The sequence below is a fragment of the Silurus aristotelis genome (assembly GCF_946808225.1).
Source record: "Silurus aristotelis genome assembly, chromosome: 5".
NCBI lineage: Eukaryota > Metazoa > Chordata > Actinopteri > Siluriformes > Siluridae > Silurus > Silurus aristotelis.
This window is the reverse complement of record NC_139578.1, coordinates 35,329,876-35,345,317: the sequence shown is the minus strand read 5'-3', so window position 1 is coordinate 35,345,317 and position 15,442 is coordinate 35,329,876. Positions and strand designations below refer to the sequence as shown.

At 43.8% G+C, this 15,442-nt stretch overlaps 1 protein-coding gene and 2 long non-coding RNA genes across 6 annotated transcripts in view; 2 read left to right on the top strand and 1 right to left on the bottom strand.

The window, feature by feature from the left end:
- Nucleotides 1-464: 464 nt before the first annotated feature.
- Nucleotides 465-1,992, top strand: LOC310725959. 3 transcript variants are annotated; one of them, XR_014533598.1, is made up of 6 exons: nt 465-791; nt 914-1,030; nt 1,270-1,355; nt 1,601-1,798; nt 1,861-1,926; nt 1,967-1,992. It is a non-coding gene; the product is annotated as an uncharacterized lncRNA (long non-coding RNA). The 3 variants fall into 3 exon arrangements; XR_014533596.1 differs by lacking the exon at nt 1,270-1,355 and having other exon boundaries at nt 1,601-1,756; XR_014533597.1 differs by lacking the exon at nt 1,270-1,355.
- A 345-nt stretch (nt 1,993-2,337) lies between these two features.
- dspa (desmoplakin a) overlaps nt 2,338-15,442 on the bottom strand; it is a 51,579-nt gene continuing 38,474 nt past the window's right edge. The window contains exons 16-24 of one of the 2 annotated variants that reach the window (XM_083541078.1): nt 10,678-10,853; nt 10,288-10,426; nt 9,892-10,085; nt 9,554-9,716; nt 9,162-9,245; nt 8,901-9,008; nt 8,681-8,779; nt 6,086-7,912; nt 2,338-5,836 (exon numbers count right to left, since the gene is read on the bottom strand). In XM_083541078.1, the coding sequence (XP_083397204.1) occupies nt 2,621-5,836; nt 6,086-7,912; nt 8,681-8,779; nt 8,901-9,008; nt 9,162-9,245; nt 9,554-9,716; nt 9,892-10,085; nt 10,288-10,426; nt 10,678-10,853 (6,006 nt within the window). In that variant the 3' untranslated portion in view covers nt 2,338-2,620. The remainder of the gene's footprint in view (nt 5,837-6,085; nt 7,913-8,680; nt 8,780-8,900; nt 9,009-9,161; nt 9,246-9,553; nt 9,717-9,891; nt 10,086-10,287; nt 10,427-10,677; nt 10,854-15,442) is intronic. The other variant, XM_083541079.1, reaches the window with a different exon arrangement.
- On the top strand, nt 11,977-15,328 carry LOC310725960. The gene is made up of 2 exons (XR_014533599.1): nt 11,977-12,273; nt 14,829-15,328. It is a non-coding gene; the product is annotated as an uncharacterized lncRNA (long non-coding RNA).

The following is a 15,442-nucleotide window of genomic DNA, read 5'->3' as shown; positions in this document are numbered from 1 at the left end:
AGAACTGGTGAAACACACACCTGAATCTGATCCTACAAAATCCCTGACTTTTGCAACTGTTCAAAGTGTAGAAGTGTAAGAATTGAGTTTAAAGATTTGAAAGATTTGGTCACATTAAATATTAATTAGATTTAAATATTTCTTCTGTTCGCTCACTTGCTATTTTGTAAACTGATAAAATTATTAAAATATATATTTTGACAGATTTCTTACTACAGCATTTCTTACACCTTATTAAAACTCTTGCACTGTATATATAATGATGCAAATACGAATGGTCAAAGAATTGATTTCAAATTTCCACAAATATATGTTTAATATACAACAAATATGTTCACCAACCTCCAGAGCAAAACTACTACTTATTATTATTATTATTATTATTATTATTATAAATCATTGGAGACGGATGATCCGCTGTGGCGACCCCTAATGGGAGCAGCCGAAAGAAGAAGAAGATTATTATTATAAATCATGTTTAAACACTTTACTGAAGACTTGATGTGATTCTCGTGGCACATAAAATAAACATAAAGACTCAGAATGAGTTAATTGATTTATTTTTGTTCAATTTTTAGAACAAAGTGTTTCAACTTTCTGCAAATTATAGTTTATAAAATGATTTACTTCCAAAGTTTATGTAAATGTTAATGTTTTTGCTGAAACTATTCAACTAAATTATAAAGAACAACAGAAAGAACACACAGATTCAGTGTGTGTGTGTGTGTGTGTGTGTGTGTTATTAAGTGATGTGTATATGTGTGAGTGTGTCTGTGTGTGTGTGTGTGTGTGTGTGTGTTAAGTGATGTGTAGATGCGTGTGTGTGTGTGTGTGTGTGTTATCAAGTGATGTGTATATACGTGTGAGTGTGTGTGTCTGTGTGTGTGTGTGTTAAGTGATGTGTATATGTGAGTGTGTGTGTCTGTGTGTGTGTGTGTTAAGTGATGTGTATATGCATGTGTGTGTCTGTGTGTGTGTGTTATTAAGTGATGTGTATATGTGTGAGTGTGTGTCTGTGTGTGTGTGTTAAGTGATGTGTGGATGCGTATGTGTGTGTGTGTGTTATTGAGTGATGTGTATATGTGTGAGTGTGTGTTATTGAGTGATGTGTAGATGCGTGTGTGTGTGTGTGTGTTATTGAGTGATGTGTATATACGTGTGAGTGTGTGTTATTGAGTGATGTGTATATACGTGTGAGTGTGTGTGTCTGTGTGTGTTAAGTGATGTGTATATGTGAGTGTGTGTGTCTGTGTGTGTGTGTGTGTTAAGTGATGTGTATATGCATGTGTGTCTGTGTGTGTGTGTTATCAAGTGATGTGTATATGTGTGAGTGTGTGTCTGTGTGTGTGTGTTAAGTGATGTGTGGATGCGTGTGTGTGTGTGTGTGTTATTGAGTGATGTGTATATGTGTGAGTGTGTGTTATTGAGTGATGTGTAGATGCGTGTGTGTGTGTGTGTGTGTTATTGAGTGATGTGTATATACGTGTGAGTGTGTGTTATTGAGTGATGTGTATATACGTGTGAGTGTGTGTGTCTGTGTGTGTGTGTGTTAAGTGATGTGTATATGTGAGTGTGTGTGTCTGTGTGTGTGTGTGTTAAGTGATGTGTATATGCATGTGTGTGTCTGTGTGTGTGTGTTATTAAGTGATGTGTATATGTGAGTGTGTGTGTCTGTGTGTGTGTGTGTTAAGTGATGTGTATATGCATGTGTGTGTCTGTGTGTGTGTGTTATTAAGTGATGTGTATATGTGTGAGTGTGTCTGTGTGTGTGTGTTAAGTGATGTGTGGATGCGTGTGTGTGTGTGTGTGTTATTGAGTGATGTGTATATGTGTGAGTGTGTGTTATTGAGTGATGTGTAGATGCGTGTGTGTGTGTTATTAAGTGATGTGTATATGTGTGAGTGTGTGTCTGTGTGTGTGTGTTAAGTGATGTGTGGATGCGTGTGTGTGTGTGTGTGTTATTGAGTGATGTGTATATGTGTGAGTGTGTGTTATTGAGTGATGTGTAGATGCGTGTGTGTGTGTGTGTGTTATTGAGTGATGTGTATATACGTGTGAGTGTGTGTTATTGAGTGATGTGAATATACGTGTGAGTGTGTGTTATTAAGTGGTGTGTGTGTGTGTGTGTGTGTGTGTGTGTGTGTGTTAAGTGATGTGTGGATGCGTGTGTGTGTGTGTGTGTTATTGAGTGATGTGTATATGTGTGAGTGTGTGTTATTGAGTGATGTGTAGATGTGTGTGTGTGTGTGTGTGTGTGTTATTGAGTGATGTGTATATACGTGTGAGTGTGTGTTATTGAGTGATGTGAATATACGTGTGAGTGTGTGTTATTAAGTGGTGTGTGTGTGTGTGTGTGTGTGTGTGTGTGTGATAGATATTAAGTGTGTGAATGATAAGAGTTTAGTCATGATGTCAACTGAATTAAAAAGAGGAGAGAAAAAACAAGCACCAAAAACCCCAGATAAAAATCACAATCACCCAATCAGATAATAGAGTAAATGATAACCCCAGTGTGGTGTATTACATTTCCTGCCCCCTACTGATCCAAAATATTATGATGTGGAATATAAAGAATAGAGGAATAAACTATTGCCCCCTTTGCAGAGATACAGGTTTATTTTTAAGGGAAGGAAGTAAAAGTGTTGGAGCTGGAGGAGAAGGTGTAGGTGGAGGAGTAATCCACGCTGCCTCGACGTGATCCACTCCTGGAGCTTCCCCGAGATCCTGCTCTGGATCCTGTGCGTGAACTTTGCCCAGAGGAGACGTTATAGGGGCTGCTGATACCTTTGGAGGACATAGATGTGGCTTGGAGCATTTTCATTCCGTTGGTTTCCTCCACCATACAGTTATCCATCGCCTCTTTGTAAGAAATCTTCAGCTTAGTTTTAGGGCAAGTGAGGCTCTTCAAATAGTTCCTGGTGTCCTGCAGCTTTTGAGCTCCTTTACCATCCAGCCATCCTCTTCGAATGGCTTCTTCAATGCTGACTCGCTTTCCACCTCCTGGTTCCAGCAGTCCTCCACTCAGGTACTGGAATTCCAGAAATCTCTGTCCAGCTTCATATGGCAACCATTTCTCCTTAATGGCCTCTGCAGCAGACATTTTTCTTTTGGTCTTTACATCCTCAAATCCAGTGTAAGCTTTCTGAGCTGGTTTCAGCTTGTTGGCCATTTCCTCATCAATGATGCTCTGATGTATAGCATCTTGCAGAGAGAGCCTTTTCCCTGTGGCAGGGTTAATGATACCTCCGGTGCAAGCCTGGGCCTCCAGGAGCCGCTGTGCCGTGATCGTGTCCACTATTCCGCGACGCTGAGCCTCGGTTATTGTAATCTTCTCCAAGGTTTCAGTGTCGAAAATGGCTGCAACCGGGCTCTGGTCATCCAGTATATCAGAAGGAGGGGAGAGTGTGATGGAAACACTAGCAAAGCGTTTGCGGACTGTTGGAGAAGATGGTGAAACTTCAGTAGGACTACTGCAGGTTGTAACATCCTCTGGAATGCTGGTGCAGATGGAGAGCTCAGCACTCATGCTTTTGCTTGAAAAGAGATTAGCGAACTGGGTGAGCGAGAGCGATCCTGAGCGGTACTGGTCTAAGGCACTTTTCTGAATAATGCCCCTGTCCAGGAAGTCCTGAACATCATACTGTGTACCTGTTTTACGGTCAACAATAACTAACCGGGTCTTGCCAGACGAATCGGTGATGGTGATTTCCTCCCACTCGCACTCCTGTTCTGAAAGATCCAGAAAAGTGTCATAGTCGATCAGCTCTCTGTGATACGCCTCACGCACGGACATTTCTTTACCAGTTTCAGGGTCTACAATCACAACTCTCCTCTTCCGAAGAGTGTTTTTTTGACTTGACAGCTGCTTTAGCTTGTTCTTGTCCTTCAGAGGCAGAAGAAGCAGGCCGGTCTTGGTGTCAGAAATACATCTCTTCTGCAGCTGCAGATAAGTCAGATTTTCATGAGTGTTTGGGTCAAAGAAGCCCTTTGTATCATCACCCTCATATGTCAGAATATCGTTCATCTCCCGATCAAAGTAACCTCTTCTGTAAGCCACGTCTAGATCAATTCGATGACTCTCTTCAGGATCGATGATACCACCACTGGCTATCTGAGCTTCCAGAAGCCTAATGCCATGCCCTTTTTCAATAATCTCTTTCTCAATTGCTTGGAAGAGTGAGATGAGCTGCCCTGTACTGGGATCGCGGTATCCGGTCACCGCCTTCTCAGCAGACAGCAGTTTATCTTTAAATTCTTTGCCTACAAGGCATTTCTTCCATGCTTCCTCCACGGTCATGTAAACGTTATTGACTGGATCAATCATGAAGCCTGATGCAGCCTGTGCTTCCAGAAGCTCCAATGTTGTCCCTGGACGGAGAAGCTTTTCTTTCATTGCCTGGTAGAAGGGCATGACTCTATCCTGAGCCTCATCATAAATGCCAGCAATGCAGCCAGACCCAGACAGGTACATCTTTAGCCTATTTTCAATTTCTTTCGTTGTGAGCACGCCACGTTTCACTTTGTCCAAATCTCCTGCATCAATCAGATTGGAATTTACAAGCTCAGTAAGGGAGACTTGGCCACGGATCCCCTGGACATACTCCGAGTTATCACATACAGGGAGCAGAAGAAGGCCAGTTGCAGGTTCTGTGACACAATGCTTTCTCAAGTCACTGTAGCTGATCTTCTCTGAATTTGCTGGATTGATATAACAAGCTGGCTTTTTGTTCAGCGCACGGTAAAGCTCTTCATCAATCAGGTCACGGTCCAAAGCAGCGTCTTTGGGTAGAAACACGCTCAGCACTGGGTCAATTATTCCTCCCACTGCTTCTTGAGCCTGGAGCAGTCGAATGGTCTTCTCCTTGTCAACTCGTCCTTTCTTGCAGGCCTGTCCAACAGACAAAAGTTTTCCTGTGAATGGATCCTTGAACCCGGTACAAGCTGCCTCAGCTGTAACGAGGACGTCTCTGTCCTCTGTGTCAACAACTACTCTGGAGCAGGCTGTATCTACCGACATCTTCTCATTCAACTTTGGATCAATCATGTGGCCAGTGGCAGCTTGGGCTTCCAGCAACATTATGGCACTCTGTGGACTCAGGAGGTTCTTACTTTTAGCTTCTGTGATTGGCATTCTGCTCTGGGAGCCTTGCTGTACCCCTGCGATTACCCCTGTACCTTTTAGCCAGGGCTGAATCTCCAGTGAAACATCCGAGACTGTGATCTGGCCCTTCAGCAGCTTATCGAGGGTAACTTTATCAATGATCCCGCAGTCGCACAGCTGGTGAGCCGTCACCTTTCGGCGAATGCCATCAAAAACAAGCTTTGATGGGTCGATGGTGATCACTTTCTCATCTGTCTGAGTCTGCTTAGGGAAGACACTTGGGCGCTGTTGCAGCTTCCGCAGTTCCCTTTCCAGGGCCTCTCGCTTGCGGGTAAGTTCAGACACTTCCAGCTCGGAGCTCTGCAGCCGGGACCGGTAGCGTTCCTCTACACTTCTTAGCTCAGTGGTGAGTTTTGTGATCTCATTATGCATTGAAGACCTGTCCCTCTCAGCCTTGTCTTTATCAGCCTGGCACTGTCTAACCTGACCATCCTTCATCTCATACTGACTTTTCCAGTAGTTAAAATCTTTGCGGATTTTGTCGATTTCCTCCTGCAGGCGCTGCTTCTGACGCGTCTCTGATTCAAGTGACATCTTGATGCGACTCAGCTCTTCCTCAGAACGCTGCTGCTTTCCTTTGTCCATTTCCAGCAGCTTCAGTTTGCTCAGCAGGCTGTCTCGCTCACCTAGGACCTCCTTGTAGTGTGTCTGAGACTCATGGATCATCAGAGATGTCTGGGGAAAAAAAAAGGACCTGATGTTATTACACATGTAACCACTTAAGCCATGATACAAAAGCAAAAACAGAGAAGCATGAAGCCAGAATCATGATGCATGCATTGGATTAGAAGAGTGTTGGCAATCAGATGGTCTGATTATCGATTATTCAGTTAGAAAGCAAAAAGCAGCGGCGTTATTCAGCAAAAGCAGCAATGACAGGAATTGGAAGGTGGATTTGAAAATTTAATTTGTCCACAAAAATACCTCCGTGTACTGCTTTTGGATTTTGGCTTTTTCCGCCTTTAAATTTTCCCTCTCTTTTGTCAGCTCACTAATGAGGGCCTGAAGCTCTAGACTTCTCTTATTTGAGCTCTGGAGCTGGAGCTGTACAGCTGACAGTTGGGCCATATGTTCACTCTCGTTACTGTTTCTGTTGCTCCGTAAATCATCCCGTTCCTGACGTACACTCCTCAGCTCCTCCTCTAGCTTCAGCCTTTCCTTCGTGAGGTTCTGAGTAAGACTCTTGAGCTTGTCAATTTCTGACATGCTTTCGTTTAAGCCTCGGCTCTTCTCCTCTATGGTCTTGGACAGAGTCTCATTGCGTACGTTGACCTCGCGGACGCGAGCCTGCTCCTGATTTAGCTGCTGCTGCAATGCCTTCAGCTCGGCCATCAGTCTGCTAAGCTTCTCAGTAGTTACTGTGTATTCTTTCTGACATCTGTCCAGCTCCTCCTGGACACGGCGGAGGCCCTGTTCATGCCTACGTTCGGCGGCGCTCTCCTCCTCCTTGGTGACACGGAGAGTGTTAATGGTAATCGTGTACTCTCGGCACACCTCTTTCACCCGTTCCAACTCGGATTCTATCCTCTTTCTCCTTGTAAGTTCATCCTGGTTGCCTTTCTTCTCTTTCTCCAGCTGAGCCTCAAGGTTGTCTATCATGTCCTGTAAATCTTTAATGCGTGTCTGCATCCTGGCTGCACTCTGCTCCACTTTCCCCTTGTCACTTGCTTGCTTCTCCAGCTCGATGCGAATCAGGTTTGTCTCTTTCTCTGTGATTCTCAGTTTGTTGATGACTTCCATCGAGGAATTGTGCTTGGCGAGCAGGTCCGCCTCTGACTGTCGTAGTCTTTGGTTTTCCTGTTCCAGAGCTTTTCTCTTCCGGGTCTCCTCCTCCAGGTTCTGAGTGAGAAGCGAGATCTGACGAACCTTCTCTTGTGTTCTGTTGTTGGCCTGTGAAACTTCTTCCTTGTACCTGGTCTCAAGTTCAGTCCTCTGTAGTGTGATGGTCTGAACGTGCATCTCTAGTTCCTTCCGCTTTCTGGTCATTTCAGTTCCTGAGGATCTTTGTTGTTGTGCTTCCTGCTCAGCCCTCTTTCTGGATTCCTCAATTTGGCTGATGGACAACTGAAGCCTCCTGAGCTCTTCCTCAAGATCCTGTTTCTCATCTATGAGCCTCTCCAGCTGTAGTTTCAGCGCAATGTTGTCCTCCTCCTTTTGCTGTGTGGTCTTTAGCACGGTGGTTTTTGTTATGTGGATCTCAGACTCGTATGTTTGTTTTAGAGTACTGATGTCCTGGTTACACTGGTTTCTTACCTTAGAAGTTTCAGATTCCGCTGTTCTGCGCCGAGAGGCCTCATCCTCCAACTGCATCTTCAGACGCTCAATCTCCCGCTCTTTGTCCTTGATGGCCTTCTCAAAGTCGATCTTGGACCAGTTAAGTTCATCCAGCTCTTTCTGTCTCTTGCGGATGGCAGCCTCATACTCCTGTTGTTGGCTGGTATAACGTTCCTCAGCCAGCCTGCACTTACGTTTCTCTTCCTCAATAAGCATTTTAAGTCGTGCCACTTGTTCATTTAGATCATTTAGCTGACTTTGGGTGGTGTCCAGATTCTCCTTAGCTGCATGGTACCTCATGGCCTCAGTGCTCTTCACTTCCTGCATAGAGATGATCTGTTCCTTAGACTGGGAGAGTTCGAGTTTAAAACGAGCCATGGCATCCTCCAGGGATCGGTTCTTCTGCAAACGATCCTGCAATTCGTCCTTCAGGCGCCTTAGTTCTTCCTCCAGAAGGTCAATTTTAGTGTTTCTCATCTGAAAAGAGGAGAACACATCACAGGGGAATCTGGTTAGATGTAGAACATTAACTGACAGGAAACAGAACTTTGTATTAAATCGTACAATAAACAGCAGAAAGCAGCAGTAAATAGAAATGAACTGACTATCAGTTTGTGGCATTTATGTAATATGTTACATTTTTTAAGCGTCAGATTGTTTATTATTCACGTTAATGTACAGATTATTATACACTTATAAACCAGACTGCTGCTGCATTGTGATTGTTCAGAAGATGCTTTAAATTAATGGTGTAATTTAATTCATTTAGTCCAACAGCTGAGGGTCAGAGCTCAGAGACAGCAATGATACAGTACTCCTGGAGATAAGAGAGTTAGGGGCCTTGCTCAAGGGCCCAAAAGTGGTAGCTTGGGGCTTGAACCCCCAAACTTCTGATCAGTAACCTGAGCTTAACCACTTCTCCATAGTAACTGCTTGTTCAAACGGCACACACTCTGCATTCCCAGATTTGAGGAGAAATCTGTTTATGCAGATGTGGAACTCATATTTCAGAGGCCAGTGTAAATATAAACCTCAGTATGACCTGATTCTATTTTTCTCCACAGTTACTCTGCTTTATTACCCCCACACTGGAGATGTTTTTCCAAGTCACATGGCCCAGAGTGGTTTATTACTTACTGAACCCACCCTGGTGCTCCTCAGTCAAATAACACACACCTCTGATCTTTTAAGGATCACCTTTAGGTAATTATGAATGAAGATCCAGCCCATAACCTGAACACTCACCTTCAGCTCCTCCATGTTCTTCTGCATTTCAGCCAGGAACTTGTAATAATCAGTCGAGCGAGTCAGCAGCTCGATATAACGAGACTGAACATCTGCAGCCTGTCACAGGTGGAGAAAAGAAGAACAATCAGAAGAACAATCTAAATCTAATTCAGTCTTCTAAAAGAAAACATGTCCATCAGTGAGTAACTCTGAGCTGGGTTCTGGTTCTGGGGTCTACCTCCTGGTTCAGTACAGTTGCTGGAGACTGCAGCATAGTTCTCTTGATGGGAATGTTGAGGAGAGTCTCCAGTCCAGCGCTGTAGGACGCTAACTCCAGCTCATAATCCTGATCAGGAGACCAGAAACAAACAATCACACCACAGTATCCTGTAGTACACTAGTGCAGTGTACACAACTCAATACTGTATCAGAACAGAACAGGTGTGTGTGAGTGTGTGTGTGTGTGTGTGTGTGTGTGTGTGTGTGTGTGTGTGTGTACCTTAACGGAGGCAGCGCAGGTGCTGGCGTCCTTCTGTATGTCCTCCACTTTGTCCTTTTTCCCCTTAATCTCAGAGTGTAGTGTCTGTTACACACATTCATACAGTTAGAGTGTGTGTGTGTGTGTGTGTGTGTGTGTGTGTGTGTGTGTTAGGGGTATTAGAAAATATTGATACATGCAAGTATTGTGATATTGTGTTTGGTGATACTGTATAGATAAAATAAATCATAAAGATTCATGTCAGTTGTTTTGTTCGAGTTTATTTCCCGACCTGTAGAAAACCTCTTCTTATCTCTGAACTGAAACACTGACAGGAAGGATATACTAATATACTACTATATTAGATATGTGTGTGTGTGGGGTGTGTGTGTGTGTGTGTGTGTGTGAGAGACCTTGTGTTGGTTCAGATGATCGTTCAGGTCCTGCACTGTGTTTAGTTTATAGTTCTGCAGTGTATCCAGGCGACGACTCGTTTGGTCGATCCACTGGTTGATGTTTGAGCTGCTCTGTTTATACTGATCCAACTGCTTCTCATGTTTCTCCAAATCACCCAGCCTGACACACACACACACACACACACACACACACACACACACACACACATTTTAAGATTTCCTGCCGTATACAGATGTTGGTGTGTGTGTGTGTGTGTGTGTGTGTGTGTGTGTGTGTTTTCTCTCTCTCTCTCTCTCTCTCTCTCTCTCTCTCTCTCTCTTTCGCTCTCTCTCACCTGGTGTTTATCTGAGAGACGATGCGGCTCCAGCGGTTGTTCATCTGCTGCACCAGCTCGGAGAACTTCTGCAAGTCCACATCACACTGGTGAAAATTTTGATCGATTTGTCCATTATAGTGAATCGCCTGATCCAGGTCCGATTCCATCGCACTCAGCACCTCCTTCCTCTGCTCCAGGTCTAACTTCATGTTCTGTACAGGAGCACACACACACACACACACACACACACACACACACACACAGTGAAGTTCTCATTGTATTTTTTACATAGAGTCCTCAATGTTTTTCAGCAGATCATGAGATCTAGAGAGAGTGTAAATTTGAGAGTTTATAGCAGGAGTGAGTGTGTGTGTGTGTGTGTGTGTGTGTGTGTGTGTGTGTGTGTGTCTCCACCTTGAGCGTTTTACGGTAGTCCTGCAGTTCCCCCAGGTCCAGAGAGCTGGTCTCCTTCTCTGTCAGTCGAGCTTCATGAACTTTTATAATGTCTTCAGCATGCACAAGGTTCTGCAGGAGACCTCTTAGAGCAGTGAGCCTGCAACACACACACACACACACACACACACACACACACACACATTAACACCACTCTAACATAATAACACCATGAGCAGTTTGTGATGCCCCAGTTAGTGCAGTTGTGTGTTTTGTGTTGTTTTGTGGAATCTAAAGTAAAGTGGAGAGGAAGAGTGACTGATCCAGCACAACAATCCAAATCCCACAGACTGGGAAGTGTGTGTGTGTGTGTGTGTGTGTGTGTGTGTGTGTGTGTATGTGTGTTTGTACCTTTGCAGGTAAGAGTTGGAGAAACCTTGCAGGCTGCTGAGTTTCTGGTTGATCAGGTCGAGTTCAGCTCGAAGGAACTTGGCCTGCTCGGGATCAGCGCTCGCTTCCTGCTTCATCACCAACTCCCTCAGACGCAGATACTCATCACGGATCGATCCAAGGTCATGGTGAACACCCTGCATCACACACATAAACACACACCCACACACACACACACACACACACACACACACACACAGGGGTGGAGTGTGTGTAAAACAAGGATTCTCAGTTACATGTTCTTTTGAAATAAACATGTGTGTGTGTGTGTGTGTGTGTGTGTGTGTGTGTGTGTGTGTGTGTGTGTGCGTGCAGAGTACCAGTCAGTAGCTTGAAAGCAGCTTTGTTTGCTAGCGCTAATCTTATCTGTGAGAAGTGTAAGTTAGTTTGCTCTTTGACAGAGAAGATCTTAGCATTAGAGGAGTATCCAGAGTCTAGAGAGAAGTAGTGAGTGTGGGAGCAGTCCCCTTCTGCAGGGGAAAGTCTGGATGCCCTAGGTGGTGTTTTCTCCCAACTCTGGCATTAGAGCCCTCGCAGCGGGGCGAATGGGTGACGACTCGGCGGCATACTCGCAAAGCCAAAGCTAACGATAAGGCTCGCCCACAAGAGCACCATTCCTCTCCGCTTCACGTGTCCAACAGGTTTGCTCTCCTCAGTGAAGCACCCACTGAGAAACCTGAAAGAGCTCTGGTTATAGGAGACTCTATTCTGAAGCATGTGAAATTAGCTAGACCTTTAGGGGCACCAGCAGCACAGGTCATGTGTATACCGGAAAGCACAGGTTCTCTAAGATAGTTTTTCACACAGGAGCTAATGATATTCGCCTTCGACAGCCAGAGGTTACCAAGAGTAATATTATAGAGGTGTGTAAATTAGCGAAGGCAAAGTCCGATGCTGTAATTTGCTCTGGCCCCATCCCAATGCAACGAGGCAATGTAGCCTACAGCAGGTTATGGTCGCTGAACTGCTGGATGTCCGAGTGGTGCTCCAAAAATAATGTGGGCTTCATTAATAATTGGAGCATTTTTGAGGGCAAGGCTGGCCTGTTAGGGCGGGACGGTATCCATCCCACCCGGGAAGGTGCTGCTCTCATTTCTTGTGGTATAGGTCATAGTCTCAGAACAGCACAACTCACTGTTTTCCTGGTGCTCGTGTTCTGGATGTCGCTGCGCAGGTACCCTCGATCCTGAACAAAAACTTCGGAGCGGTTGTTCTTCATGCCGAACGAACGACACCCGGCTGAGGCAAATGAAAATCTTAAAGAGGGACTTCAGGATCCTGGTGGAGACGGTACGCAGCATATCACCCACAACGAGGATCATAGTGTCAGGACCTCTTCCCACTTACCAGCGAGGGGCTGAGAAGTTTAGTAGACTTTTAGCTCTAAATGAATGGTTACAGTCATGGTGTCGAGAACATAAACTTCTCTTTGTTAATAACTGGAACTGTTTCTGGGAGCGTCCTAGGTTCTTCCGCCCTGATGGCCTGCACCCCAGCAGAGTTGGAGCAGCAGTGCTATCAGATAACATCTCTAGGATACTACACACCATCTGACTGGTAAGACATCAAGAAATCTTCAACTATAAGAACACGCATACTACAGACCAAATAGTTACAAGTTCACACACAGCCCAGTTTATAGAAACCGTATCTATTCCTCGGGTAGTAAAACCAAGAATTAAATACACAAGATCCAGAAATAATCTTATTGCAGTTAAAACTGAAAAATGCCAGATAAACAAACACAACAAAGTTCTAAAGTTCGGTCTTTTAAACATTAGATCACTTGCACCCAAAGCACTGATTGTAAATGAGATGATCACAGATAATAATCTCTCAGCACTCTGTCTCACTGAGACCTGGATTAAACCAGGTGATTATATGGGTCTAAACGAGTCGACACCGTCAGGATATGTTTATAAGCATGAGCCCCGTCAGACTGGTCGTGGGGGGGGGGGGGGTGTAGGAACCATTTATAGTGCTTCTCTTAATGTTAGTCAGAGATTAGGATTCAGCTTTAAATCATTTGAAGTGCTTAAAGTTGTACTTTCAGACATGCATAGAAAACTCGCTCTGGTCACCGTGTACAGACCCCCAGGACCCTACGCTGATTTTCTTCAAGAGTTTGCTTGTTTTTGATAAAGTGCTGCTTGTAGGAGATTTTAATATTCATGTAGATGATGTAAACGATGCTCTAGGATTATCATTTGTCGACTTAATAAACTCTTTTGGAGTTAAACAAAACGTCACCAGACCAACCCACCGTTTTAACCACACACTAGACTTAATAATATCCTACGGAGCAGACGTCACTGATATAGATATTTTACCCCAGAGTGATGACAACACAGACAGGATTATCTTATACTGTACACACTACCGGTAGAGCAGATTAGCAGTGTTGCACCACGCTATCGACCTGGTAGGACTTATGTTCTGACCACTAATTTATAGTAATTTAAAAATAACTCCACTATTTGACATGTATAGGACAGGAACAGCTGTATGATGTTATTATCAAAGCTAAATCAACAACATGTCAGTTAGATCCCATTCCAACAAATCTACTAAAGGGAGTGTTATTGAAGCTGGTGAGTCTCTTTTAAATATTATTAACTCCTCACTATCGTTAGGTCATGTCCCTAAACCCCTCAAGTTAGCAGTTATTAAGCCCCTCATTAAAAAACCTAATCTGGATCCAAACACGCTATCGAATTACAGACCAATTTCAAAGCTCCCATTTATGTCTAAGATTTTAGAAAAGATTGTCGCTGCCCAGTTCTGTTCCCACTTGCAAGAGAACAATATCTTTGAGAAGTTTCAGTCAGGTTTTAGGCCCCATCATAGCACAGAAACTGCTCTAGTTAAAATCACTAATGACCTGTTTTTAGCTTCAGACCAAGGCTTCATCTCTCTGTTAGTTTTACTAGATCTTAGTGCTGCGTTCGACACTATAGATCATGATCTTCTTCTAGATCGCTTACAGAATTACATTGGCATTCAGGGACAGATTTAAATGGAGAGCTATCCAGGCTAATGCTAGTGAACTATGGCGTGCCACAAGGTTCAGTTCTAGGACCCCTGCTCTTCACAATATACATGCTTCCCTTAGGAAATATTATTAGAAGGCATGGAATTAGCTTCCACTGTTATGCTGATGATATATTTCATCTAAACCAGGCGATACAGCTCAATTAACCCGGATAACTGAGTGTGTTAAGAAAATAAGAGATTGGATGACCCATAACTTTCTACTTTTAAATTCTGATAAGACAGAGATTTTGCTCATCGGCCCAAAAAATAGTACACAGAAGCTCCAGCATCTCAGCCTCCATTTAGACGGATGTTCTGTAACCACTAGTTCAACAGTAAAATACCTGGGAGTTATTTTAGAACAACTTATCTTTTAAAAATCACATCAATCAAGTTACAAAAACAGCCTTCTTTCACCTTAGAAATATTTCTAAGCTAAGAAATATGTTATCTATATCTGATGCAGAGAAGCTCGTCCATGCGTTTATGACCTCTAGAATAGACTACTGTAATGCATTACTAGGTGGATGTCCTGCATCATTAATAAACAAGCTTCAGTTAGTTCAGAATGCAGCAGCAAGAGTTCTTACTAGGTCAAGAAAATACGATCATATAACCCCAATCTTATCGTCCCTACATTGGCTTCCTATTAAGTTTCGAATAGACTACAAACTACTGCTACTCACTTATAAAGCACTAAATGGTTTGGCTCCCATGTATCTATCCAGTCTCTTAACACGCTACAATCCGTCACGCTCCCTGAGATCTCAAAACTCTGGGCTTCTAGTAGTTCCTAGAATAGCAAAGTCCACTAAAGGTGGTAGAGCATTTTCACATTTAGCTCCTAAACTCTGGAATAGTCTTCCTGACAGTGTTCGGGGCTCAGACACACTCTCCCAGTTTCAGTGCAGATTAAAGACGTATGTTTTTAGCGAGCTCTACACATAACACACATCACATCATAACCTTGTGCTCCAGAACATCTGATCACATCACATTATCAACTTGTGCTGTTAATATCATGAACAGCAGCTACGCTAATTCCTCTCCACTGCTTCTCTTTCTCTCCCCATCCCGAGGCATCCTGAGGTTTGGCCAGCTCCAGTCACGTCCCTCCTCATGAAGATTATGGACTTTAAAGAAGTAGATGCCAAACTCACAAACATCCTGAACCATCTAGAGACGTACCAGTGCCAATTGGATCCCACTGCATGTAAGGAGTTTGACATTGGACTTCCTGAAGTGTTTAAAGGCTCTGGCATGGAGAAGCTGATGCTGGATCTGTGATGATCACAAATGTTGAGCTCAGTAGCTCCTACTTTTATACCAAAGACTGTTGAAAGAACATTTACTTATAATCTTATACTCCAGTGCTCATGTTAGTTCTCACTCTCCAGTGTTCTGTATTGTTGAAAGATTTATGATCAAACTCTTGATGTCACCCAAATGAGGATGGGTTCCCTTTTGAGTCTGGTTCCTCTCAAGGTTTCTTCCTTATTACATCTAAGGGAGTTTTTCCTTGCCACAGTCACCACGGCTGCTCATCAGGGATAAATGCACACCATTCACCTTGACTGTTGATTTCTGTAAAGCTGCTTTGAGACAATGTCTGTTGTGAAAAGCGCTATACAAATAAACTTGACTTGACTTGACTAGTTAACAAGTGACTGTCCAGAGCCAAGGCCAGGGAGCA